Consider the following 27,029-nt stretch of genomic DNA (forward strand, 5'->3'; position numbering starts at 1 on the left):
CCATTTCTTCCAGCTCTTAGGCTGTAGAAACGGGCGTTAAGTGTTGTGCTGCTGAGAAGAGGCCCAGTGTGTCTGTATATCCAGTTTGGACTCAGCTTGAAGCTGGTCTGCTGCTAGGTGGTTCTTTAGGATTAAAAGGGAAGAAGGTGCAAGTATTGGGTGAAGACAGGAGTGGGCAGCCACAACTTAAGCTTGCCCTGAGTTTGACCGAGCCTCCTACCAAGAGCCTCCCTTTGCCCTTGGGCAAGTTTCTTAATCCTTTTCAGGCTTTTGGGGAAAGGCTAACTATTGTTGAAAATGCTAATTATTGAAAATGCCTGCTCAACTGCACATATGAATACAATCCAGATTTCTTTCTGCAAGACCAGAGGTCCTATATCCCTCTGCCCTAACACCTCCAGCGAGCTGGCCTGTTTTTCACTAAAATAGGAAGAGCAGGCCTGGGTGTTCATTAATCAGAGCTATTTATGAGGAATCCAGACTCCAGAGCAAATTCAAATAAAATGTGGATATGAAAGCCAAGGGAGTGTGTGTGTGTGTGTGTGTGTGTGTGTGTGTGTGTGTGTGTGTGTGTGTGTGTGTTCTTGCTGTGGGTCATATGCTATGTTATGTAACATCTGCTCTTTGATCCCTGGCATTATCTGATGAGAGTCTGGTTGCAATTGGGGCCAATGTGCCTTGGGACTTTTTTTTGTGACCTTGCTAAGAGCTGGGTGACTCTCCAGAATCTCAATCCCGTTTAATGAATAATCACTTGCCTGGCTCCATGTGACCCAGCCCAGCTGTTTTTCAGATCCAGCAAGCTTGCTTATTCTTATCTCCTAGGGGAAATCCTTCCAGATGGTTTGTAAGGTGCCATGGGCTGGGCTCCTGATAGTCGGAGTCCGGAGGGTTCCTCCTCCCCATGGTGTTGCTGCAGCGACCACCGACCTCCGTGTGTGCACACATACTTGACACAGTGCTGGGGGCGGGGGGGGGGGACACGACACACGCACACAGTTGCAGTGCTAGGACTCTTATCCATGGTGCCCACAAGGGTCTGCATACATTTCCCTGTGTTTGCACACGTCTTCTCTGGGTGTGACCCTCTTCTGTTGTGCTCACACACACCTGGCTGTGAAGTGTCAGATTTCACACCCTCTATCACAGCGTGAGGGGTCCAGAAAGCTGAGCTTCTGGGACCCCAGTGATCACTTTCGCAGACGCTCACATGGTGACAGGAGCACACGCAGGCTCAGAGAGGTTAATGAAGCAGAGGGCACGCAGTATGGACAGCAGGGACTTTAGACAGTTTGGGATGAGGACATTTGGATTTAATTTTCTCCTTAACCAGAAAATACAGGAAAGGGGGAGAGTACATACGCGGGGGACACACTTGAGCAGAGTGATAGCCCAATCCAAGACAGAAGAAGGGACTGGGGGTTCTATGACCACAGCCAGGATGAAAGGGGCTTCAGGGTCATGTGCCTGGATCAGTTCCCCTAGTCAGGGAGTTTGCGTTGGTTTCCCCTCTGAAGGAGCCCCTTTGGCATTCACTGTGCCCACGGTGACTTCGGCAGCACAGGTTCCAGCTGCTGTTCCGTCTGAATGGGGACTGAAGGAAAAGCTTCCTGTACTTCCAACTACTCGGCGTTCCTGTCCAGCTGCCAGCTGCCCTGGGCTGAGGGGAAAAGATCAGACCTGTGAAGGGACGTCAGATGGGCCCTCATCATCTCGGCTATCTGAAGATGATGTAGCAATGACTTTTAGACTTTTATTTCATTTGTCTATTTTTTGTTTGAGGACCATACCCAGCAGTGCTCCGGGGGCTATTCTTGGGTCTGCTGAGGGGACATTATACAATTTGAACTGGGGTCAGCCACATGCAAGGCAAGTGCCTTAATACAGATACTATCTCTCTGACTTTGGTTTTTAGGATTTTAAAACTGAGAGTGCCAGGTTTGGGGTGGGGGTGAAAGGTTAACCAAAAAAAAAAAAAACACAGGAACACATCAAGTTCTAAGGGAGCTAACTGTATGCACCAAAGTTATAACTGTCAATTAACAAATAATGGGGAAGGCTGGGAGGGAAGGAATGTCCAACTAGACATGGAGGGAGAAATTATAGGCAATGTGGTGGCGGTGGTGGTACTGCTAACTTTGAACAGCAATACCGTATGCTGAACACTATAACTCTGTTAACTATAATAATTTCTTTTTAAAAAGTAGACATGGGGTTGAAGAGATAGTACGGAGATTAAGACGCTTGCCTTGGACATGGCTGACCTGCATTTACTTCCCAGCTCCACAGATGTTCTTCCAAGCCCCAGCCAGAATGAGCCCTGAGCACAGCCAGGTATTACTCCAAATTAAAAATTTTTTTTTAAATGAAAAAAGTCAAACAGTCATCTTCTTTCTCAGAAGGGAGCTCAGTGAATTCTGTGACTCAGACAGTTCTCCACAATGAGGTGAGCTATGTGTTTTCTTGTTGCAGAAATGTCAGAATCCTTCCAAGTCTCTCCTTGAGCTCTGCCACCCGGGAGCTGCAGAACTGTCCCCCTCAACCCCGGCTGAAGCTGTTACTTTTCTCTAAGATGCCAGGTAAGCTACCTTCTCTGTTTACCTGACATCTTAGAGGAAAGCGACACCTTCTCTCTCTCTCTCTCTCTCTCTCTCTCTCTCTCTCTCTCTCTCTTTTTTTTAAGGAGCAGAAGACTTTTTTTAAAAAGAAATTTACATAGAGAAATAGGGGAGAGAGAAAGAGAGAGGGGGGAAAGTGGGGGAGAGAGAGAGGAGAGAGAGACAGAGACCCATGTTTAAATAGAACTGAGCTTCAGAGTGAATCAAAGGACAAAGTTCCACCTTCCATGTTGTGCTATTTCAGAAGACTGGAAAGGGGTCACTGTGATTGTTTTTTTAGCTCAAGAAAGTTACTATGAACTTCTTGTCTCCCCCCGCCCCCCTTTGGTGTGTGTGGGGAGGTCACGTCCAGCATTCTCAGGGGTTACTCCTGGATCTGCACTCAGGAATCACTTCTGGCGGTGTTCAGGGGACCATATGGGATGCTGAGAATCTAACCCGGGTAGGCCGCATGCAAGGTACATGTCCTACTCGCTGTGCTATTGCTCCAGCCCCTCTGCTGTATATTGCTCTGGCCCCTGATCTTCCTGTTTTAATATCCATGAAGCTGTAATTTAGATCATCCCTCTGAGGAGGTGAACAATCTCTTTGCCCTCTTCCTGTATAGGTGGCTCCAGGAAAGCAGGAAAATTTGGAGGGGGTGGGAGGATACTGGAGCTGGGGTTCAGGATAGCAGGTTCCAAATTAAAATCCAGGCACTAAGTCCAGTCTGGAGAAGAGAACACCAAAGTGAACTTTCTGAAGGGAGAGATGTGATCTCCAGTGGGAAGGTGGAGTTCAGTTTCTGACCAGCACCAGGCTGTGGGGGGAGGGAGTGGGGCAAGCAGGAGAGCCGGGCATGGAGCACCACATCTAAATAAAATGTGGTTTTACCCACTCATCTGGTTGAAAAGTCACACATTCTCAGAGCTAGGAGTGTCTGCCTTGCATGCCTCAAGGCTGTGGGTTTGATCCCCCTAGGGCCCCTGAATACCACTGTGGAGGCCCCCATAAAAACACAAACATTAGGCTGGAGAAATAGTACAATGGGTAGGTTGTAGGGTGCTTGCCTTGCACATGTATCTCATATGGTCTCCTGAACACCATCAGGAATGATTCTTGAGTGCAGAGCTAGGAGTAACCCCAGAGCTTCACTGGGGTGATCCCCAAAACATTTGGTGACCAAAAAATACCCAAAAAACTAATTGGTAAGGATAAAAGTTAGGTGAAAAATCTGTAGTAGTGTATAAGAGTACAGATCAAAAATTAATTGAGTTGTTCCTAATTTTGGAAAAGAAAAATGTGCTGATTGCTCAATTATAATTTTAGTTGTGGTGGTGGAGGAGGTTGGTCATACCCAGCTGTGCTCAGAACTTCTCCTGGCTCTGTGCTAAAGGGTTACTCTTGGTGGTTTTTGGGGGACCACACATGGTACTAGGGACTTGAACCAGGGTTGGCTGCATATAAGGTAAATTTCCTATGTTCTGTGCTGTCACTCCAGTCCCTCAATTATTAGCCCGCTCAGGATGTTTTTAAGTTGACTTATCTATTAGTTAGCTCATCTGCAGCTAGAATTAGCTGCTGATGATCATAAACCAGATCCATCTGGCTCACAGACGGTTTAGTCTTAGTTTCTTAAGATTTGTGCCAGGTGGGAAGAGGAACATCACTGGTCATTCAAGGAAATACTTTTTCTATTCAGTTATGCATAGGTGCTGTGCTGGGCAGAAACCAGCAAGCACTTACTCCAGAAGTTATCAGAAACCAAGTTACAGATCTGTTATCTATAATCTTGATGTTTGCTGAAGAACAAAAGCCCTCTTCCCCAAGGACAACAATCCTCCATCTAATCAAAGCTTTGAAATGGAATGGAAATTAACTCCCTTCCTTTGAAACTCAAATGTATGACCAGGCATAGATGCTAAGCACACCAATACCCAACATTTAAATAACCTCTTTTATCTTTCCGTTTCTTATTTCTAAAATTCACATTCTCTTTCCACTAGAGGACAAAACATGGGAAAGATTGTTTCAGAAGTGCTCTCCCAGGCCATCTAACTGGTATTTTGATTATAAAAGAGATACACACTAAGTCTTTCAGCACAGAACTGGTGGAAAATGTCAAGGATAGAGTAGGGATGTGGTCGGGATCCAGAGGGATTAAGCACGGGGGTGGGGGTGGGGGTTAGGGGGGTGGTGGTTCTGAAGGAGACACAGGCCCAGTGGAGGCAACTCTGAGCAGAGGCCCCATCCACCATGGGCAGTGGAAGAGTGAGCCATGAGATTACCTTAGCTTATTGTCTGACTCCAGCAGCTCGAGGGTGCAAAGGGAGATTGTGAGTTTCAGTTTGTTTAGCAAAGTTCACAAACACCTGGAGGAAGATGAACAGATAAGTCAAATGCATTAGATGCTTCCAATGGACTATAGCTGCCATAAAAAAGAATGGATGTTCTGACAGGACTGTGGCATGGCAGAGCTCTGGGGACATATGTGAAGTGAAATGTTGTAGACGTGACAAGATGGAGGCTGAGGTGCCACTGCAGTGAGGTGGGAAAAAACAGAATGTGGAGCAGAGAACACATTCTATGCTCTGTGTCTGGAGTGTCTGGAGAGAGTGTTTAATGGGAGCTGTTTGATGTTAATGGGAAATGTTGAGCATTTCCAGAGTTTCAGATTGAACAGAAGTTTCCGAGCATGATGATGGCTGCTCAGCCATGCGGCTGCACTGAGACCACAAAAATGTGTACTTGGAAGCAGTTAGTAACGCCAGGTATTTTTTTAACCAAGATTTAGAAAGGGATCCCCATACCTATGACACTCACACATCTTTATCAAAACTCACTCAATCATACACTAATTTGGGGAGAGGGACACCAGGCCATATTTAGGGGCTATTCCCCAAGAACAACAATCCTCCATCTAGTCAAATGGAGGGGACCATGTGGTGGTAGGGACTGAATTGCACCCTGTATGCAAAGTGTGTGTTTAGTCTGATGAGTTTTCTCTCAGACCAGGAGTTTTAAAGCCTGAATTTTTATATGTAAATAAAAAATCAAATAGAAAATTAAAAAGAAAATAGAAGTCATCAGTAAATATTAACATAAAAAATCCCATTAAAAAATGGGGAGAAGAGATGAACAGAAACTTCCTCAAAGAAGGAAGTTAGGTGTCCAAATATATGAGAAAATGCTCTGCATCACTGATAAACAGGGAAACTTAAATCAAAACAACCATGAGATACCACCTCATACCAGTGAGACATCACAGAGAACAAAAACAACCAATGTTCGTGTGGATATGTGGGGAAAAAGAGCCCTCATTCACTGCTGGTGGGAATGTTAATTAGTTCAACCTTTTTGGAAAACAATGTGGATACTCCTCAAAAAACTAAGAATTGAGCTTCCACACGGGCCGGAGCAATAGCACAGTGGGTAGGGCATTTACCTTGCACAAGGCCGACCTAGGTTTGATCCCCGGCATCCCATATGGTCCCCCCAGCACCGCCAGGAGTAATTCTTGAGTAAAGAGCCAGGAGTAACCCCTGAGCATTACTGGGTTTGACCCAAAAAGAAAAAAAAAAAACGGAATTGAGCTTCCACATGACCTAGCAATTTCAACTCTGGCATCTATTGCAAGGGTCCAAAACCCTAGCAGAAAAGCCATTTGCACTTTTATATTCTTTGCAGCACTATTCATGATGGCCAAAATCTAGAAACAACTCAAGAGTTCAAAATGTGGCATATGAACACGATGGAATATTACTCAGCTATAAGAAAAGATGAAATCATGCCATTTGCTGCTGCGTGACTGGAATTGGAGGGCAGCGTGCTGAGTGAAGTCAGCCAGGAGATCCAGAATGATCTCATAGGTGGGATGTAAAGAAGCACAGTAGGGGAATAACAAAAGGCCCAAAGCAACAGAATCTAAGAGCTTGTCTCTAGAACTGAGCCTACTGTATCTGTGAGCTGGGGGAGGGGCGGGGGAATGAACACTCTGTTAGGACACGTGGCATGGGAATGTGTATTCATGCAATGGGTATGAATGTGTAGGAATATGAAGCATTGGCACTATTGCACATTTGTAAATCACACTGACTGGAAAAGGGGTAGAGAAAAAAACAAAAACAAAACAAAAACAATGACCATCACAGACCAGAAAGGATGAAATCATGCATTTCAGTGGCTGTAATGGGGTAGCATGATATTAAGGCGATGGTGCTTGCTGCTAAAATGTCCTCAGAGAACAATTTCTGTCCTATCATCGTCCCCCATCCCCCTCCATAACTAAGGGCTTAGAGTATGCAGCACGGCACCTGGGGAGCTCCCTCCCCTGTGGGGCCCCAGCCACTCGCCTGGTCCAGCGTGGTCTGCGTGACGGAGTACTCCTCGATGAGCAGGCTGTCCTTGTGGGAGAGGAGCAGCTGGAAGATCCTGGCCAGGGAGGAGGAGGAGACCTGGAACTGCAGCAGGTTGTGGTGCCGCTCCCTCTGCACGCTGCCCGGGAGGTTGCCCTGGAAGAACTGCTCCACCGGGTTCAGGTCCGGCAGCGAGCCATCTCTCGGGGACCTGATCTTCATGGTGACGATGTAGCCGTCTCCAAACCTGGGGGTATGCATGCACATGATAGGACAGACCCCTGGCCGGGACTGGGTCCTCCTCACATGAGGAAGGGACTCAGTCCCAATGTGGGAGATTACAAGCCCATATCAAAGACCTTGTGTGTGAAAGAAAAAAATGAAATCAGAAGCAGGCTGGTTCCTGGAGAGAGCACTTGAGCCTAATTTTGAAAGGTCTGAATATCTGCGGGCGGCAAGGACTGGAGTGCAGGCTCTGATTGTCTGGGGCCCTGGGTTCGATTCCCCAGCGCCAAATTAAAAATATCAATCAATAGCTCTGTGGCACTGTGGCGCACTGGACTGGGCCAGCTGTTTTCTGCATCCAGCTGTGGAAGGCACCGTGTCCTGCTCTTTCCCTCTAACTTGCCTGCTGAAGTCAGTGAGGTGGAGTGCCAAATGGAGGTCAGAGTCTGCCCCTGAAGGCCTGGGGATTCAGGGCTTAGTTGCTCATGCTAAGGGCTGCCTGGCCCTTTGAGAGTGGTGAGGAGGAGCTAAGACTCGGGAAGGCAGTTTATCCCAAAGAAGCTGCCAGAAGCAGACGGAAGTGTCAAGCTAAATGCTAACCCGTGTTCCCTCCTCCTTTCACCAATTGAGCTGGTCACTGCCACGTGGATGAATATTCCTCCAGAGAGTGTGTGTGGTCACTGACTGGCCTAGATACTTATGTCAGGGTGGACAGTGTTGGTTTAACTTAGTCCAGGGCTTCCCCCACAGCCAAGGATCGTCCTCGCTACCAGAAAATGTCTTTGCCTATTAGTTCCAGAAAGTTGACAGTCCCTCCATCTGGGAATACTCCCTTCTCATCCACTCTGCCTCATGGGGGAGTGAGGGAGAATGGCATAGAGGATGTTGTGTGGACATGGAAAGCAGCAGATGAGATCTGGTGACTCTCTGTGCTCAAGTTCCCCTTGATGTCCACACAGCTGAAGTTGTTCAAGAAATCAAGGGCCAAATGCCCAAATGCAGTGACTCTGCTTGATCTTTCCAAAGCATTTCTCTACCCAGATGCATAAAGGAGGTACCAGGACACAGGCCCCATGTCTGTATCTCTCCAGAAACTCAGCTGCCCAGCATGGCACGGTGGTAGAGGGCTGTTCCCTATGCTGACTAGTTTGTTGGCACTAGATAGTCTAGACTCTCAGTGAGTGATGACTCTCAATCCACTCTCGAGTTATTTATATTCAGAGGGGGCTGAATATAAATATTGCCAAGCCTTGCTCAGGAGACCCTTCCTAGCGATGACCTGGCAGGCCTGTTATCCAAAACAAGGTCTGAGGATGAGATACTAAGGCCCCCCACTGGTGTTCAGAAGCCTCCAGGGCTGTACACATTGGTGCTTGGGGAATCATGTGGTGTTCACAGGGATCAAACCAGGATTAGAAGAATTCAATGCAAGTGACTTAAGTCCTGTACTACATCTTCAGTCCCTGCTCCCAACTTAAAAAGCATGGGGAACATAACATTATTATAATAAACTTTTTTTTCTTGGGGGACACACCTGTCGGTGCGCAGGGCCACACCTAGTAGTGCTCAGGGAGCCATATGTGCTACTGGGATTTGAACCAGTGTCACTGCTATCGCTGCATGCCAAGCAAGTCCCGTAACCTTTGTACTATCCCTCAGTCCCTAATAATCTAATTTGAGTGCATTGAAAGCTTTGGGACACAAACTATCATTGATACATAATTCACAGCAATTTTCAGTCTATGGGTATAGAATAATCCCACTCAAGGTCTTTGGCATTGCTGCTTTGTTGTAGGATGCATGGTTATGTCTATAACATGATCTATAACATGACAGAAAGGAAAGCTGATTTCCAGGCTGTTCCGTTTCTTAAATGTCCCTCTGTTGGCTGTGGATTCTCACTGAAAAGATAGGTACCAGCACTGGTGTGATAATGCGGCCATGGTCAAGATCTCCCCACAGCCCACCAGCTTGGCGTGTGTCCTGACACGAGTGTGAGTGCTGCTGAGGCCCCAGTCACAGCCCCCAGCCCATTTCCTCTCTCCATCTGCTGTGGAAAATGAGTGACTGGCCCCACCGGTGTCAGTGGGATGAGGGGCAGCAAGACTCCCCCAGGGGTCTGAAGGAGCACAGGGCTGCTCTGACCACCCCCAGAGGTCACCCAGCTGCCCCAGCATCTCCTTACTTGTACTTGAGGTGCTGAGTGGTGCCCAGACACTGGAAGGTCCCCCTCACCATGATGGCCAGCCGTGTGCACAAAGCCTCGCATTCTTCCATGCTGAGGGCAGGAGAGAGGTGGTGAGTGGCAGGATGGGGGCCTCCCATGGCCCAATGGCTCCATCCCAGCCCCCCGGATGCTCTTGCCTGTGGGACGTGAGGACCACAGCTCTGCCTTCTCTGATGATGTTCATGATGGTGTGCCACAGCATGCGGCGAGCCTGGGGGTCCATGCCCGTGGTGGGCTCATCCTGTACAGGGGGCGGGCTTGGGGTCGTCTTCTCCCAGCCACCACCCCAGTTCTGTGGACTCCCTCCCACAGCTCTGCCCAGTGCAGTTGGGGCACAGTTGCTCCCTGGTTGTTGAGGCTGGGACTAGGTGCAGGGACTGAAGCAAGAGGTGAAAAGGGGGAGGAAATAACCATCCTACATGGGCCAGAGGTCAACAGAGGTCACAGAGGTCAAAGCACTTGCCTTTCACATGGCCCACCCCAGTTCCCTTCTCAGGCCACATAATATCTGGAACACCACCAGGAGTAGCCCCTGAGCACTGTTGGGCATGTCTCCAAAGTCCCACCCCCCAAAAAGAAAAAAGAAAAACAGTTTGTGCACCTCTAGACCCATTTCAGCCCATATTGGAGCAGATGAAAGCCAACTGGGACAGAGAGATAGGACAAAGGAACAGTCTTGCACGTGGCAGACAAGGGTTCGATCCCCAGCATGGCGTAGAGTCTCCAGGTCAATCCCAGGCATCATTCCTGATCACAGAGCCAGGAACATCCCCTGAGCACAGCTGGGTGTGGTTCCAAATCCCCACCCCCTAAAACCAAAAGGGTTAGGGGAAAGAACCTACATCCAGGAGATGGAGATAAGAGTCTCGGTGATTCTCACAGTTCCCCTCTGACCCACTTTTGGAAACCCTGGACTGCATGAACACGAAGCCTGCCGGCCCACCCAGTTCTGGAAAGAATCACGTGATGCTGTGGCACAGGCAGTGCACCTGGCCTGCGGGTGACCCTTGACCTCCTCCAGTGGCAAAATCTGTGAGCAGAGGCTAACATCCCCCAGAGGTGCCAAGTGCTGGGCCTCAGAAGAGACTCGGTTTCTCTCACCAGTTGGAGACCAACTGCATACAAAGTTGGGGGGAGAGTCAAGACTAAGGGGTCCACTGTGTTTTCTCAGTAGTGCACTCCACCTCAGATGCAGCACAAGGTCATACTCATCAGCCCACCTGTGCCCTCTGGCACAGGCTGTGCTGGCACCCTCACCAGCAGCACCAGTGGCGGACAGCCGACCAGGGCGATGGCTGTGGAGAGCTTCCGCTTGTTACCCCGACTGTAGGTACCGGCCAGGCGATCTGTGTAGAGAGTCAGCCCCAAAGTCTTGATACACCAGAGTGCAACCTAGGGCAGAGGAAGAAACCCCATTTGGGAGAGAATGGCAAGCAGGCTGCATGGCCCTCTCCCACCTCCCGCAAATAAAGCACTTCTTTAACTTTCTGGCATAATAATAAGACATTTCTGACTCTTTTTAGATGCATGCTGTCCCAAGCCTGGAGTTTGATGTTTATCTGAGGTTCATGGTTTCTTTGAAAGGGGAATGGCATTAGAGACAAAAATCTGAGCATAAAGCATTTTCACTGCTACTGAGGTAGTCTTCCTTCTTGGCCTTGTCAAAGACCTGGTAGACATATACAAACACAGAGATGTATAATACATGTACAAACGTGTGCTATATGCATGCACAGCTATAAGCATGTACAAACACATTCGTATGAACATTCCACTGGCTATGGTGCTAGTTGTAATTTCAGCCCAACCCCAGAGGGCTCGTTCTCTTCTTTTTCCCTCTCAATGTTTGCACGTTCTTCTCTCGCAGTGAGAACTCTGACTTCCAACAACATGAAACGTTTATTCATTACTTAATCCTCTATCATGTCTAAAATTTCAGACTCGCTCTTCCCACGCCCTTGTAAAAACATACAGACTGTGAAAGTGTAGAATGTGCTTCCAGTTCTTTCCCTCTGGTCACCTGGGCCAGGCTGAGGTCACAGAGTCCAATATCATGTCCTCTGCCCCGCACACTGCAGTGATTATGACATTTACTTAAAATAAAATTAAATTGTTTTTTTGCTGTTTCAGAAGTTGTGTGTGTGTGTGTGTGTGTGTGTGTTTGAGGGTCACACTTGGCAATGGTCAGGGGTTACTCCTTGGCTCTGCATTCAGAAATTACTCCTAGCAGTGCTACAGGGGACCATATGGGATGCCGGAGATCAAACGTGGATCAGATGTGTGCAAGATGAACATCCTATCCGCTATAATAGCTCTTCTGCCCCAAGAGTTCCTTTTCTCCCTCCTTCTTATTCTTACTAGATTGTTGTTTGAATATGTAGAAGATTCACATGCTCCCAAAACTCAAAACTTTGCAAAAGGATCTCCTGAGGGAATTACTATTCCCTGTCCTTTTCCTGTCTCCCTACTTTCCTCCCATATCTATGGTTTTTAGGATTATCCTTCTTGGGTTTCTATTGTAAAGGTAAGCAGACATATGTGTGCCTTCAAGCCTAAAAGTTATTATTCTATGTTCTTTCTTTCTTTTTTTTTTTTTTTTTTTTTTTGCTTTTTGGGTCACACCTGGGTTACCAGGGGTTACTCCTGGCTCTGCACTCAGGAATCACCCCTGGCGGCGCTCAGGGGACCATATGGGATGCTGGGATTTGAACCTGGGTCGGCCGCGTGCAAGGCAAACGCCCTACCCGCTGTGCTATCACTCCAGCCCCTGTTCTTTCTTTCATACTTTGTTTTTTAATTTCCCAAAATCTTTTGGAAATAACTCCAAGTCAGTTTATTGAGATTTCCGCCCCCTCCTATTTTTTTCACATCCACAGATTTTATTATATGTAAAACAAATGTGTCAGCTTAATGTACTATGCCTGAGCATGTAAGCAATTTCCACTATTTTGCAACTACAAATGCAATGCTTCTTGACCCTTTCAGAGACCCTCTGCATATGTGTTCTGTTCCCTTGTGCATATGCATTGTTTAGTTGTGGGAGTTTTAGCTTCAGGGTAAATTCTCAGTGGTGAGGTTGCTGAGTTGAAGCATGCACGGCTTTGTTAGATCTGAAGACAGGGATGTTTGTTTTATTCACTGTTCTGCCCCCATCTTCTACTAAGTACACTAGAATAGTAGGCACTCAGTAAGAATTTGTGGAATGACAGAATGCATAGTGCGTCCCAGTTTCCCCATCTCTAACGTCACTTTCACAAAACAGACTTCTGGTTTATTGAGTAAACCAGAGCAAACACAGAACAAACTACAACAAACTATCTCTTACGCTCTCAATTTCCTCTGCTGGTACCCCTCGAAGACGTGCATAGAGGTAAAGGTGTTCTCGCCCTGTGAGAAGGTCATCGATGGCATCAAACTGAGGACAGTAGCCCATATTTTGACGAACATCAGAAATACTGGTTAAAATGCTGCAAAAAAGTAGAAGCAATTAGCAAACTTCCTCCATAAAGGGGGTGACAGAGATCTGGAGTGGGCAAGCTCCACTAACAGAATAAGGCAGTCACCTTATCTCTTCCATTTTGTTCAGAAATAGGAATGGACTTCAAAGCAGAGCCTGTTAGCTAGAAAGTGATTAATTTCAGAAACTTGATGCTTTGAATCAAATCCTTCTAAGTTCCCTTGTGCGGAATACATCAAATACCTGTTATTCAAAAGTCAGCTTTGTTTTTTTCTGGATCACTTCAAATGTGAGTTAAAAAACAAAGAGAAGACCAGATTGAAGAAAGTAGATAGTGGGTTTTGGGGTCAGAGAGATAGGAGCTAAGGTGCTTACCTTGCACATGGCCAATCCCAGTTCAATCCCTGACACTAAAAATGGTCTCCAATCACTCCTGGGAGTGACTCCAGAGCACAAAACCAAGAGTGGCCTTTGGGCACTCATGGCTCACGACCCCCCAATCTGAATGCGTCTAGTGGTTTTAATTCCTTGGAGGCATTTGGGAGTAGCTAGAGAATATGCCTGCCTCCACACCCAATGGAAATGAATTTCTCCATGTGCATTTATTGGTAGAGGCAAAGTCATGGAGGAAATCATTAGATCACTGATGGATCAGTGTCTGACGCAAGATGATGGCAGAAATCTGTTCTGTTCTGAGACTGGGACTGGGACCAGGACTGCACAAAACACTTCAGGACAGGACAAAACACTCATCTTTTTTTTTTTTTTAATTTAATTGAATCACCATGAGATAGTTACAAGTTTTCATGTTTGAGTTACAATCACAAAAGGATCAAACACCCATCCTTCCACCAGTGCACATACCCCACCACCAATATCCCCGGTATGCCCACCCCCTTTCCCACCCTCTCCTGCCTCCATGGCAGACAATACTCACCTTTTGCCAGCTATGGTGGCATCGCCTGAGGTGACCGTAGTATCACCGGTGAGCATCTTGAAGGTGGTTGTTTTCCCAGCTCCATTCACTCCCAAGAGGCCAAAGCACTGAGGGGAAACACACAGAACTGGCCTCGCCCTGGAGCTCAAGGTCTGGAAATCCAGGCCCTAGGGCTGGTGTGTGGGTTGGAGAGAAGGATTTGATTTTATTTTACTCTTGGACCATACCCAGCAGTGCTCAGGGATGACTCCCAGCAGGGCCCTGAGGTCCATATGTAGTGCTGGAGATAGAACCTGAGTGGGCCTCATGCAAGGCAAGTGCCTTAACCCATTGTACTCTCTCTCTGGCCCTGGAGAAGTATTTCCAACCTGTATTGCCATTATAGGGGCCATTAGCCCCCTACAGTGCAGGGTAGCAGAAAGAAGTGCTCCCAAATATGGCATGAGAATGCTGAGCTGGAAGCAATTGAGAAGCAGCAGGTATGAGAAAAGCTCTCTGCTTTGCCTAAAAGTGGAAGAAACATGTATTAAGTTTGCATCCCACCCCACCACTCTATGAGGGAAGACAAAAGCTAATTAATCAGTGGAGAGGAGCCTGGGAACTATCACCAGAGGAATCACAACACACATGTCCAATTTGCCATTCCCTGCCCTTTGTGTCTAAGTGTTGTCTTTCTGTCGTTGGCCACTGTGGAAGCCGGTGTGGCTCCTGTGTCTTCTCTAAGAACACGTCTCTGCTTCGAGGGCCCACGGGCCCACATTCTAAGAAGTCTCTGAGTTGTTCATCTCTGATTGCTTCCCAAGAATGTGTGATATACAGGCTTAAAACTTGTTTTTTCCCACAGGAGGAAAAGCTAGTAGAGGGATGAAAGTGCTTGCCTCACATGTAGCCTACTCTGGTTCACCACTGCAGATGGCCCCCTGAGCACAGCTGCTTCCCCCAAAGATGAACAATGTTTAGGATCTCATTAATATTGCTTTTAAATAATTATTTTTAGAAAAAGTCCCTTTCCTTTTGGTTATGAGACTCTGGTGTTCTTGCCCTTGGCTCTGGTACTTACCCATGGTCTGTTTCGGAGCTTGTGCACATTTTAGTCCTGGTGTTCCTCTGAGTATCCACACTTTGCTGTGGTACCAGAATCCCCTGCCAGTGCTGCCAGGGTCTCAGTCACTAGTTGCATGTAAGGTGCTGCCAGGGATCAAAGTCAATGCCAGGTGGTCACTTGGCCAGTGAGTTATCCCCAGACATGTTATGTTAGTTGTATGCTGGATGAGAATCTTGCATATATTTTGAGTAAAAGTAATGACCAGATGATTTTTACCTGTTTTCCTTCTGTCATATGACCACAAAAAAAATCTTAAAGTGTCCTGCATGGCTTGCAGTATCTTTCTATTGACTAGCTGAGTTAGTGGGAAGAAGAAACGCACCCAGACACTGGTTTTCTGAAGCCCTTTCACATATGGTCTGTGGCATACCCACCTCTCCAGGGCGGACCCCCACACACAGCCTGTCCACTGCTGGGCTGGAGCTGCCAGAATAAACCTGCAAGATGCAGAGAAATGGGCTGGGAACTGGCAAGAGCAGCAGGGGAAGAGAGAGCAAAGTGGGTTTAGACCCAATCTACAGGAGGTGGCAGCCTACTCTCCTGGGCCCAGAAAGGACTCTGAGGCACCGAGAAACCTTGTGCAGGCCTGGTTCTCCCAAGGGAAGGGAGATGACTGAGAGGAATTCAAGTGGAATTGAATGTTCTTGGAAGCCAAACTATTATAACATGGGTACAGTTCCACATCTAGTTAGGATCGTTTGCATAGGCAAATTTGGGCATGCCTTTAGTGGGTGCAAAGAGCAACGGGCATTGTATGCTATGACCTACTCCTATTCCCTTACCTTGGTCAGTTCATTAAGCCTTAAGAGAGCCGTTTTATTTCCTCCACTATTAATTCTTTGTCTTTCTTCTGCCACATCATCGTCTTCATCTAAGATCGGCTCCTTTGTGGGCTCAACCATCCTGGAGGGAGGATGGAGTCAGGATAGGGCTGGCGACAGTCTTCTTTGCCTCTTTCCATCCCTCACAGCTGGCCCTGCCCATCCCACCACCCTCAAGGCCTGAATCCCTACAGGTACTCCCAGTAGGGATACCCAGCAGAGGGGGCTGCAGGACCCAGTTTGTCCTGTGTCCCAGGTCTGGTTTCCCTGTGTGATTCTGGCTGTCACTGATGCTCTGTTAACCTGGTCCCCTTAAACCATGAGACCAGGGGAAGAGATAAAGGGCTCTACTGAGAGGATAGTGGTGAAAACAAACTACACAGTGGCCGGTTGGGTCAGTCTCAAACCTGGCTGCTGTCACCAGTATTAAACTCTCCATGGTCTAACACAAGCACTCTGGAAAGGTGGCAACTGGGAACTAATCTCCTACAGCTTTGAGTCTAGTGTGTCACTCATGTCCCCACTCCCTTACATGGTTTCTCATCAGCTATAAGCTCAGGCCCCAGATCCTCACTGAGAGTCTGGCGCCCTGCTTCAGGACCAATAGCCTGCCCACCTGCAACCCACTCATCTCACACACTCAACTTCCACTGGCCCTTTGATCCCCCCTGAGCCCCAGCTGGGATGGCTTTTCCAGCACCTGCCTCTGCAGGAATTTCCAGTGTGTCTGCTTCTCTTCCTCCAGATGTGTGCTCTCTCTCTCTCTCTCTCTCTCTCTCACACACACACACACACACACACACACACACCACACACACATACACTTTCACACACATTCCCTTTTATTTTTTTTCCTCCTTTCTTTCTTTCTTTCTTTCTCTCTCTCTCTTTCTTTCTTTCTTTCTTTCTTTCTTTCTTTCTTTCTTTCTTTCTTTCTTTCTTTCTTTCTCTCTCTTTCTTCTTCTTTCTTTCTTTCTCTCTCTTTCTTTTTCTCTTTCTCTTTCTTTCTTTCTTTCTTTCTTTCTCTTTCTTTCTTTCTTTCTTTCTTTCTTTCTTTCTTTCTTTCTTTCTTTTTCTCTCTCTCTCCTCTCTTTCTTTCTTTCTTTCTTTCTTTCTTTCTTTCTTTCTTTCTTTCTTTCTTTCTTTCTCTCTCTTTCTCTCTCTCTCTCTTTCTTTCTTTCTTTCTTTCTTTCTCTCTCTTCTTTCTTTCTTTCTTTCTTTCTTTCTTTCTTTCTTTCTTTCTTTCTTTCTTTCTTTCTTTCTTTCTTTCTTCCTTTCCTCCTTTCTCTCTCTCTTTCTTTCTTTCTTTCTTTCTTTCTTTCTTTCTCTTCTTTCTTTCTTTCTTTCTTTCTTTCTTTCTTTCTTTCTTTCTTTCTTTCTTTCTTCTTCTTTCTCTCTCTCTCCCTCTTTCTTTCTCTTTCTTTCTTTCTTTCTTTCTTTTCTTTCTTTCTTTCTTTCTTTCTTTCTTTCTTTCTTTCTTCTTTCTTTCTTTCTTTCTTTCTTTCTTTCTTTCTTTCTTTCTTTCTTTCTTTCTTTCTTTCTTTCTTCTCTTCTCTTTCTCTCTTCTTCTTCTCTCTTCTCCTTCTTTCTTTCTTTCTTTCTTTCTTTCTTTCTTTCTTTCTTTCTTTCTTTTCTTTCTTTCTTTCTTTCTTTCTTTCTTTCTTTCTTTCTTTCTTTCTTTCTTTCTTTCTTTCTCTCTCTCTTTCTTTTTCTCTTTCTCTCTTTCTTTCACACATTCCCTTTTAAACACCATCACAACACATACGTTCTCTCATACATTCACTTTCACACACACTCTTACATTCACACTTAAATCACGTTCGTACACATGCACAATCACAGACATACATTATGCACTAACATGTGCTCTCACATACCCTGGCACATTCTCTGTCTCCTTCTGTCTCCTTCTTTCTCTCTCCCTCTTTTCCTCCTTTCTTCCCTCCCCCACCCCTACACACATACATGACCTATTCTTGAAGATGTAGCTTCCTCTCTGAAGCCCTTCTTAACCACCTTGATCTAGAGTCTTTTCTCTCCCACCAGCCATATTTGGTCATCACCAAGTCTTGCCTAAGAAACTTCTTGGGATTCACCCCATCACCCTCCCTTGCTCCTTTTCCTGGTGCCACCCATGTCTCCAGACACACTATGGTCTCATTCTTAGTGACAGAGGACTTCTGTCTGACCTCTGCTTCCAGTCCTGGCAGATGAGGTCACCCCCTCCCACTCTCCCTGATGTCCTCAGGCCTAAGTCCCAAGCCCTTATGCAGGTGAGAGAGCCACTCTCGCATCCACTCCCTCCTGCCCCTCCCAACCGGCCAGGAGCACCTGCCTCAGCCTGGTCCTCCCTGTCCCTCCCCACCTTCCACTGGCTCTGCCTGCTGGTCTGGGCAGAGGCAGGGAGTGGAGTCTGGTGCTAAAGTGTGCAGGGCTCACTCAATTGTTCCTCTCTATCTTTGATCTCTGAGGTAGAAACTAATGAATCTGGTAAATAACGCCCTCCCAATCTCCCAACTGTCTCTTAAAGGTGCGGTCAGGCACAGGCCACAGCAGGGCTGCATTTCTTCACACCCCCACAGCCCCGTAGGAGAACCACTTCGTGTCACGCTGTTCCACTCAGAGTGTTGACGGCGGTCTGCCTCAGGCCTCAGAGCCTTGTAGTTGGGAGGTTCCCAACAACCTAATTCTCTGTGCATCAAAACCTAAACAACCATCTCTGAATTTCTGTGTAGCTTTAACCCGACTCTCCTGAGAGGATGAGAGGGTAAGAAATAACTTTCCAGGACCCCGTGAGGTGCCGTCAGGCTGCACGCAGAGCCCTCAGTCTGGCATGGGCCGCCAAGGAGGTGGCTTTCTGGGCACTGGGCACCATGGCTGAGTGGGGCGAGGGGAAGGGCTGACCCTAGGAGGAACAGCCTGTGAGCAGGGGCCTGCAGAGTGAGCTGGCAGCTGAGGAGGCCTGACTGAATGGGGAGGTTGGTTAGTGCTTCAGTTCTTCATTCATCCTCTTTTAATCCATCTCTTCCTTATGTTACTCAGGGCAAGAGAAGCTTTGAGGCTGCAACAATCCATCATGGAGGGGGCCGTTGGTGAGGAAAGACAGAAGCCCAGAGGGGAAGCCGGGTCCCGAGCTTTCCCGGGCTGGCCGCAGGAGGAACATACCTTCGGGTGAGGAAGAAGTGGTGTTGGAAGAGCAGGGTGAGGACGAAGTACAGCACCCCCTCCAGCGCCAGCGCGGTCAGGTGCTTCCCCAGCAGGTCCCACCGGAAGGGGTTTGAGGAGTGTGTCTCACCTGGGGGCAGAGGTGAGCGGAGTGACGCCCACGTTAGCAGCCACAGTGGCCCCTGCACTCTGGGTCTCGGCAGGGCCTGAACTTCCTCCGGGAGAGCCCAGCTCCATGCCCCAGCCAGAGCAGGGAAGGCGGGAAGAGGCCCTGGCCCTCAGTCATGGACACAGGGGCTCCCCATCTCTCGGAAGGTCAAAGCCATCCCAGCCCAGCCAGGCTGCCCTCTGAACCACCTGCTGCCCTGGGCACCTCCCCCAGACCGCCACCCACCGAACCGGGCATAGACGTCCGTCACTGCCTGGCTCAGCGCCAGGTCAATGAGGCCCCGGCCCAGACAGAAGTGGGGGAAGATGGGGAGCAGCTTCCTCAGCATGGCGTTGAACCTGAGCAGCATCTGCAACAGAGAACCAGGGCAGTCAGGGCAGACGAGCCACCCAGCAGCAGGTGCCCCCCAGAAGAGGCTCCGGACAAAGAATGAGGCAGCTAGCGGGGCTCTGGAAAGGGCTCATCAGGCAGATACGGCAGTTCCACTGTTAATTTTTTTTTTTTTTTAATGGAGACCATTGCTAGTAATCTTAGTCCCGCCTTGCTGGCCTGATGATCCCCGGTGCTGGGTTAGCCCTGCCATGCTGCTTGGACCATCAGGGCTGCCCCAGCAGTGCGTGGCGGGAGGAGGAGTGTGTGGGGGGGTGGGGAGGTGGTATACAGTGCTGAGAGTTGGACTGGAGCCCTGGTATGTGCAGGTTTGTGCTCCACATCAGTGGCCATGTATGTGGGAAATAAAACATGCCCAGGAGATATTTTCCTTAAAGCCTGCGGTCAGGAGTGAGAGCTGAGAGGGCTCATGTGCATGCTTTATGTGCCCTGGGTTTGATTCCCAGCATTGCATGGATGCGGAGTGCTGCTGGGAGCAAAGCTTGGAGCTGGGACTAGCCCCTGAGCTCTGCTGGGTGTGGCCACCAAACCCACAGCAGCCCCCATGAAACCTGGTTATTTTGAGCCACACGTGGCAATGCTCAGGAGTTACTCCTGGCTCTGCACTCAGAAATTACTCATGAAGGTGCTCAGGGGACAAGAGGGGATGCTGGGGGTTGAACCTTCCCTGCTGTCCTTTCTCCAGCTTTAGGGCAACACACTTTGTTTCATTTTGTTTTGAGGGTGACACACTTTGGAGTGAACACAGAAGCTTTCCTACATCTATACCAGGCATGGTAGCAAATGCTTGCAGTCTCTCTCTCTCTCTCTCTCTCTCTCTCTCTCTCTCTCTCTCTCTCTCTCTCTCTCTCTCTCCCTCTCCCTCTCCCTCTCTCTCCCCCTCTTTCATTCTCCCTCTTCTCCTTCTCCCTCTATCATTCTCTTTCACTCTCTCCTCTCATTCTCCCTCTCCCTCTCTCATACTCTCCCCACATTCTCCCTCCCTCCCTCCCTCCCTCCCTCCCTCCCTCCCTCCCTCCCTCCCTCCCTCCCTCCCTCCCTCCCTCCCTCCCTCCCTCCTTCTCTCTCTCTCTCTCTCTCTCTCTCTCTCTCTCTCTCTCTCCACCCCCTTCCTTTCTTTCTTTCTCTCTTGCTTTGAGCTCTGAGCTCTGCAGAACAATGACAGCGTCTGAGGTTGTTACCAGCAGAAAAGAGCCAGACAATGAACCCGAACCTCTACTAAGCGCCAGGGTGATGTCTGTTCATCGGTGTCAGACTACAGGCTGCCTTAGACTGCACCTCACCTGCACCTTCCCCACCTGGCAGCATCCGTCCCCGGCAGCCACACTGCCTCCTCTCTTTAATCTATCCCTCTGCACAATCCCTTCTGCCTCTAGGCCTTTGCACTTTTTTTTTTATTTTTTATTTTTTGCTTTTTGGATCACATCCAGCAATGCACAGGGGTTATTCCTGGCTCTGCACTCAGGAATTACTCCTGGCGGTGCCCAGGGGGCCATATGGGATGCTGGGAATTGAACCCGGGTTGGCTGCATGAAAGGCAAATGCCCTACCCGCTGTGCTATTGCTCCAGCCCCCCCTCCCTCTCTCTCTCTATTTGCACTTTTAATCATTACCCTTAGCAGGAGGCATCAGCTCTTCCCTCAGCACCAAGAACCCTCTCTCTTAGGTCTTTGCAGTCTGCTGCTGTCTGCCATGGTGCCACTGCCGAGTATTTCCCACTGCCTACTTTCTCCACCTGTCAGTGGCTCCAGGGGGCTGGGCCTGAGCCTTATGATTCTGGGGTCCTTCCTGAGTACAATGACTGGCTTAGAGTCAGCATTTCATTACTACTAAAATCAGACTTATTCAGATCAGCCTAACTTTTGACCTTGGCCCTGACTGGGCACGATAGTGTTGTATCGGGGTACAATGCTCTGTCCGAGCTGGGGTTTGACTAGTCCCTAAGCTGCACACAGACGACTCTAATGCTGCAGGACACAACCAGTGGGCTGCTCATCCTCCATCCTCCCCTGCTGCTCCCCTGGCTGATGGAGCTGGGGCAGCCGCACCTGGTCCCTGGAAGCACCCACAGAAGCTGGGGTCTCGGCAGCATCTGCCCGCCTGGCCAGTTACACAGAAGTGATGAGCTTCTAGGTGTGGGAGGGGCAGTGGATGGCTGCAGGAGCGCAGCCCACAACGGGGAGAACGTTCAGAGCTGCTTTGCGCTGGCAACTGAATTATCCAGAAGAAACGCTCTGGAGGCTGGGCCAGCTGTGAGCTTTTAGAGATGAAACCAGCTCTAAGAAGCAGCACTTTTGAGTCTGCCGGACGCTGCGGCCAGGGCCCAGGTCTGCATTCTCGCTTATCTCAGTGATGGGACAGAGAGCTTTTGTTCCTTGCCGAGGGGCCACAGAAAGCATGATGAGGTCTGGGAAGGGTCACTGTCTGGAGCCTCGAGAACTGGGCAGATGGTGCAGGGCTGCTCTGGGGCTCACAGCAGGGTGGAAGTGGGGTGGCGTGGGGGGGGATGGGAGGGTGGGCTACAGTGTAGTAGAGCAGACACTGATGCATTCGGAAGACCTGATGGGGAAGGGAAGCCTGGAGAGGCTCTGGGGACACAGCTCACGGCCAGCCCGCCCTTCGAGGGGATGTTCCCAGGAAGTCGCAAGAGGGGCTGTGGAGCAGAGTCCTCAGCCAGTGTGAGGGGCCACCAGCGTGTGGGGGGAGGGGGGCAGGGCTATTCCTCCTCCTGCGCTCAGGAGTGACCCAGTTGGTGCTTGTGGGAACCTCTGCAATGCCTGGGATTGAACTCGGCAGTGGGCAAGGCAAGAGTCTTAACCTCTGTTACTATCTTTCTAGCCTTGTGACCAGCTAATTTATTTATTTGTTTTTCTGATAAGGATCATTATTGACACAGCTCAGGGGCCCGGGGCTACTCGAGGGCTCCCAGGGTGATGATGAGTGGTTCAGGGGTGCTGCATGTCTTACATTGCCAGGGATCAAACTTAGAGCCCCTGCACATGCCACTCACATGCTCAACCTCGCACGCTATTTCCCTGGCCCTGCTTAGCTTTTCTTGGGCAGGGAGAAGCCTGGGGGTGTGGATGGGGCAATTGGACTTTATAGTTCATAAAAATGAGTCATTCTTCATCATAAATTCCTAACCCTTTCCTCAGGATTGATTTTCATGCAGACTGGTTAGAATGTTATAATTAGCTTAAGAGAGGGGGAGAAAGAATATAAAGGTACGACTATAATCTTGTGTTTCAAGAACTCATAAAAAACTCAAATAAGAGGTTATCTCCGGAGAAAGGAACCAGGCAATTAGGAAACAAGGACAGGAAGGAGGCATTCCATGGCATGTTTGCTTTTCATTAAAAGTGTTGAAATCACATGAGTTCACTGAGGCAACAAGCAAATCTGAAAGTTTAGGATCAGAAAAGAGTTCAAAATCTCCTAACAGTCTCGGTGCACAAATGAAGAAGGGGCTTAAGGGGAGGAGGGAGGAGGAAGGAAGGAAGGAAGGAAGGAAGGAAGGAAGGAAGGAAGGAAGGAAGGAAGGAAGGAAGGAAGGAAGGAAGGAAGGAAGGAAGGAAGGAAGGAAGGGAGGGAGGGGAGAAGGGAGGAAGGGAGGGACGGGAGAAGGGAGGAAGGGAGGGAGGGAAAGGATGGATGGATGGAGGAAGGAAGGAAGAAAAAAAGTTGAGGGAATAGAGACGAGCAGGTGGGTGGTGGAGAGAACAAACATTCATTTGGTCAAATGGCTCTGCTGGACCTTCAGTTTGAAGGTCGTGGTTCTGTTGGCCATCCTTTGTTCCTGACTACCCAAGTATTCAAGCAAGGAAGCCAGGAAAGTCGCACTCACCGGGTTGTTCTCAAACAATTCCAGGACAAAGGTGATGGCACTGCTGTTGATGCCGATGAAGAGATTAGCACAAGACAAGGCCACATAGGCTGTGCTGGGGACATCAAACAGGAAGGACGCTGGGTACATCATGGGAATGATGGCCCACCTGTGTGAAAGGACATTGACTATGGACAGAGTTCTGGCTTCTGTTCTGTCTGCTGGCCCTCGTGAGGGGGTGTTCTCCTCTCACTAACCGGCTCTTCAGTTTCAAGTGGGGAGATACTCTATCCCCTCGTGGGTGTGGGTGAGAGGCAGAAGATCATGGTAAATGCGTTTCGGGACCGTTTCTCCATTTCCCCTGCAGCCCCCACCACCCCAGCTTGAACCACAGAGCTGAGCAGAGATCAAATCAGGCTCATCTCCACTGCTCAGAGAGGACAGGGTGCAGTCCTGCTGGGCCTCGAGTTCTCCACTCCCAAAGGAATGAATGGAGAGCACTGCTCTGGGGCATGGGAGGGCCCGTTACCACCATCTGCATTTTACAGAGTGGGAAACTGAGGCCCAGACGGCATAAGCAACAGGTCCATGGTTACAGGTATTTTATGTGCCCCATTTAAAGGCAAAGTGTCACCCATTGCTCTGTCATCTGACTGGATTGCATCCCCATCTCCCCCTGATTCAGAACCAGCTTTTCAGCTGGAGCCTTGTCCTGTGCTCAGGAATGCAGGGGCAGTGCAGAGGGAGATGGGACAGCCTGCCACGAGGACTCTGAGTCAAAGCGGCTTGGGGAGTGACAGGCTCCTAGATCAGGCCAGAGGTGGAAAGGAAGGAGCTTCCATCCCCATGGACCAGGACTCGGCACCATTGTGTGGTGTCACACAAGCTGGACAGACTCCTGGGCGGCAGACACAGACCATGAGGGGGCCAGGCCCCACCCCCTCCCGCCCCCCTTTCCTGTCTGAGGAGCCCCACCCCCCATCCTGTCAGCTTGCAACCCGGGACGCACCCGTAGAGCAGGAGCAGGGCCACAAGGGCAGGAAGATGGCTCGGGGAAGTGTAGGCTTGCTTCTGAAAGCCCACGAAGATGCTGACCACCAGCGCGGCGCTCACAGAGTAGTTCGCCTTGAAGAGAGGAGAGGAGAGGAGGGGAGGGGAGGGCGAGGCCCACACTCATGGCTGGGATTGTAGTTTTACCTGTCTGAACAGTTCTCGGGTAGCAAACATAAGTTAAACTGTTCCAAGACTCCTGACCCTGCCAGCCCCAGCTCGGGGAAACTTCCTTCCGTCTGTCACCTTCTTTTTCTTCTTCTTCTTCTTCTTTTTTTTTTTTTTTTGGTATTTAAGCAAAAAGGTATTTAGGCACCTAATATGCACTTACAACAGTTCTAGTATTCTGAGTTCAATTTTTGGTATTCTGGGGACTGGAGAGAGAGAGTAGAGCAGGTAGAGTGTGTGCCTTGTGTGTGACCCACTTAAGTTTCATCCCCTCATCCCATATGATCTTCCAAGTCTGTCAGGAGTGATCCCTGAGCACAGAACCAAAAGTAAGTGCTGAGCACAGCCAGGCTCAAAACCAAAAAACAAGCAAACAAACAAACAAACAAAAACAACCCCAAAGAAGCAAACAAACAACCCCCAAACATTTCCGTATCCTGAGTTTCAATTTGGGGTGGGGAGACTGTCACATCTAGTGATGCTCATGGACTCCTCCTAGCTTAGGGGTTGCTCCCTGCGACGCTTGGTGCTGGGGACAGAACCAGAGAAGACCACACACAAAACATGTGTTTTAATCCCCAACTTGTATGCAGCTGATCCCAATTGGATCCTTGGTACCACATGGGGTTCCTCGAGCACCACTTGTGGACTCTTCTAAGCGCAGAGCCAGGAACAGCCCCTGAGAACCTCTGGGTAGGGTCCAAACCCTCCCTCTCTAAAAAGAAAAATATCTCTTCCCCTAGTACTTATTAACCATTAGTAATGGAAGAGGAATTTGTAGTGGAGATGCTTTCAGACATTTTTGTACCCATGGGTGTTCTGGTACTGGACACTGGACACTGTCACAATAGTTGATGGGAGACAGCAGAAGTGCCTCCTGTCAGGGGGACATGCTGGGACAGCCACTCCTGGGCTCCTGCAAGGCCAGCCTTCTGCAGAGCCATGACCATCCCAGGGGTCTGAAGGGCCCTTAGAGCAGGGCCTCAAAGCCCCATGGAGGCTGGAGCGATAGTACAGTGGGTAGGGCGTTTGCCTTGCACGCGGCAGACCCGGGTTCAATTCCCAGCATCCCATATGGTCCCCTGAGCACCACCAGGGGTAATTCCTGAGTGCAGAGCCAGGAGTAACCCCTGTGCATTGCCGGGTGTGACCCAAAAAGCAAAAAAAAAAAAAAAAAAAAAAAGCCCCATGGAGCCCCAGCATGGGGTCTGAGTCCTGTGATTCTCTAAGCAGTTGTTAAGGGGCTGTAGATGCATGACGCCTTCAGATGAGTTCCCCGGGGCAGCCCCCACAGCACAAGCCTCTTTCTGTGTGTCCCCTCAGTCTGGGCACCTGGGAGAGGGCACCCTGACACCAACACTTACCATGTCCCACAGGAAGTTGGTCACCCAGTAGGTGGTGGGGCTCACTCCACTGAGAAACTGGAGGTGCTTGGCTTTGTTCACCCTCTCCTGGATCAAATAAAGGACGAAGCTGGCCGGGACGAAGGACATGGCGAGAATCACACATATGGCAACCATGGCGTCCACCGACGTGGTGAGCCTGCAGGAGGATGGAGAAGTGCAGAGAGAGGAAGAGGAAGAAGAGCAGGAAGGCAGCACCCCAGCCTCTGTGTGAGCCTCCAGGACCCTCTTTCCCCCTGTTGTTCCACTCAACTGTCTCAAGCAAACCGGGCCAAGAAGAAAAATGGATGAGTTGGAGCCATAGTATAGTGGGTCGGGCACTTCCCTTGCACCCAGCTGACCTGGGGTTTTATCCCTGGCACCCCATATGGTTCTGCCTCTCCCTTACCCCCCCCCCCAGCACCACTAGGAGGGATCCCAGATCTCAGAGCCAGGAATAAGCCCTGAGCACAGTTGGATGTGACCCCAAAACAAAAACAGAAACATGGAGACTTTGGGCTTCCTGTTCTGTGTTACAACGAAGATTCATATTTACTATTGTGTCACATTTACTATTGTATCATGTGAGGAGGAAAGTCTAGACACTTCTGTCATATTATTGAATTGTTGGTGATGGAGTATAAATGAATTTTTTCTATCAATCATATACTGATAGAAACCATGCACTGACTAGTGCTAAAACTTTGTCTGTAGAGTCTCTTGAATTGCCTATGAAGATACCCATAGGATCTGTGAAATTTCTTCTCTTAAATAAACATCTTGGGTAATTGATGTTTTCCAGAAACACATCCGAACATGGGGAAATTTCCATTAAGTATGTTTAAGTGAAGAGAGAGACATCCTGTTATACAGAATCTTTGTTCTACGCACACTTTCCTGGGTAGCAAAGAAAACAAATCTGCTAAGGGGTTGAGCATGGCCCTTAGCCTACCCTGAACTTCAGCTACACCAAAACCCTGGGCAGGGGGCAGTGCCCACCTGGAGAACAGACTCTTTTAAGACCATACTGGGGCTAAAAGACAATATGGTGGGTAGGGCACTTGTCTTACACGTGGCCAACCCAGGTTGGACCCCTGAGCATCTTTACAAGTAATCCCTGAGCACAGAACCAGACATAGCCCATGAAACTCTACTCAA

The 27,029-nt window shown here is 49.0% G+C and overlaps 1 protein-coding gene across 1 annotated transcript in view; it reads right to left on the reverse strand.

The window, feature by feature from the left end:
* Positions 1 to 1,622: 1,622 nt before the first annotated feature.
* ABCA4 (ATP binding cassette subfamily A member 4) overlaps positions 1,623 to 27,029 on the reverse strand; it is a 141,286-nt gene continuing 115,879 nt past the window's right edge. The window contains 15 exon segments of the mRNA XM_055139903.1: positions 1,623 to 1,655; positions 4,886 to 4,969; positions 6,950 to 7,199; positions 9,363 to 9,455; positions 9,542 to 9,645; positions 10,662 to 10,796; positions 12,730 to 12,871; positions 13,799 to 13,905; positions 15,278 to 15,340; positions 15,686 to 15,806; positions 18,890 to 19,019; positions 19,284 to 19,407; positions 23,293 to 23,440; positions 24,281 to 24,396; positions 25,854 to 26,031. Of these exon segments, the coding sequence (XP_054995878.1) occupies positions 1,623 to 1,655; positions 4,886 to 4,969; positions 6,950 to 7,199; positions 9,363 to 9,455; positions 9,542 to 9,645; positions 10,662 to 10,796; positions 12,730 to 12,871; positions 13,799 to 13,905; positions 15,278 to 15,340; positions 15,686 to 15,806; positions 18,890 to 19,019; positions 19,284 to 19,407; positions 23,293 to 23,440; positions 24,281 to 24,396; positions 25,854 to 26,031 (1,828 nt within the window).

Source organism: Sorex araneus, chromosome 5 (assembly GCF_027595985.1).
Source record: "Sorex araneus isolate mSorAra2 chromosome 5, mSorAra2.pri, whole genome shotgun sequence".
Classification (NCBI taxonomy): Eukaryota; Metazoa; Chordata; class Mammalia; order Eulipotyphla; family Soricidae; genus Sorex; species Sorex araneus.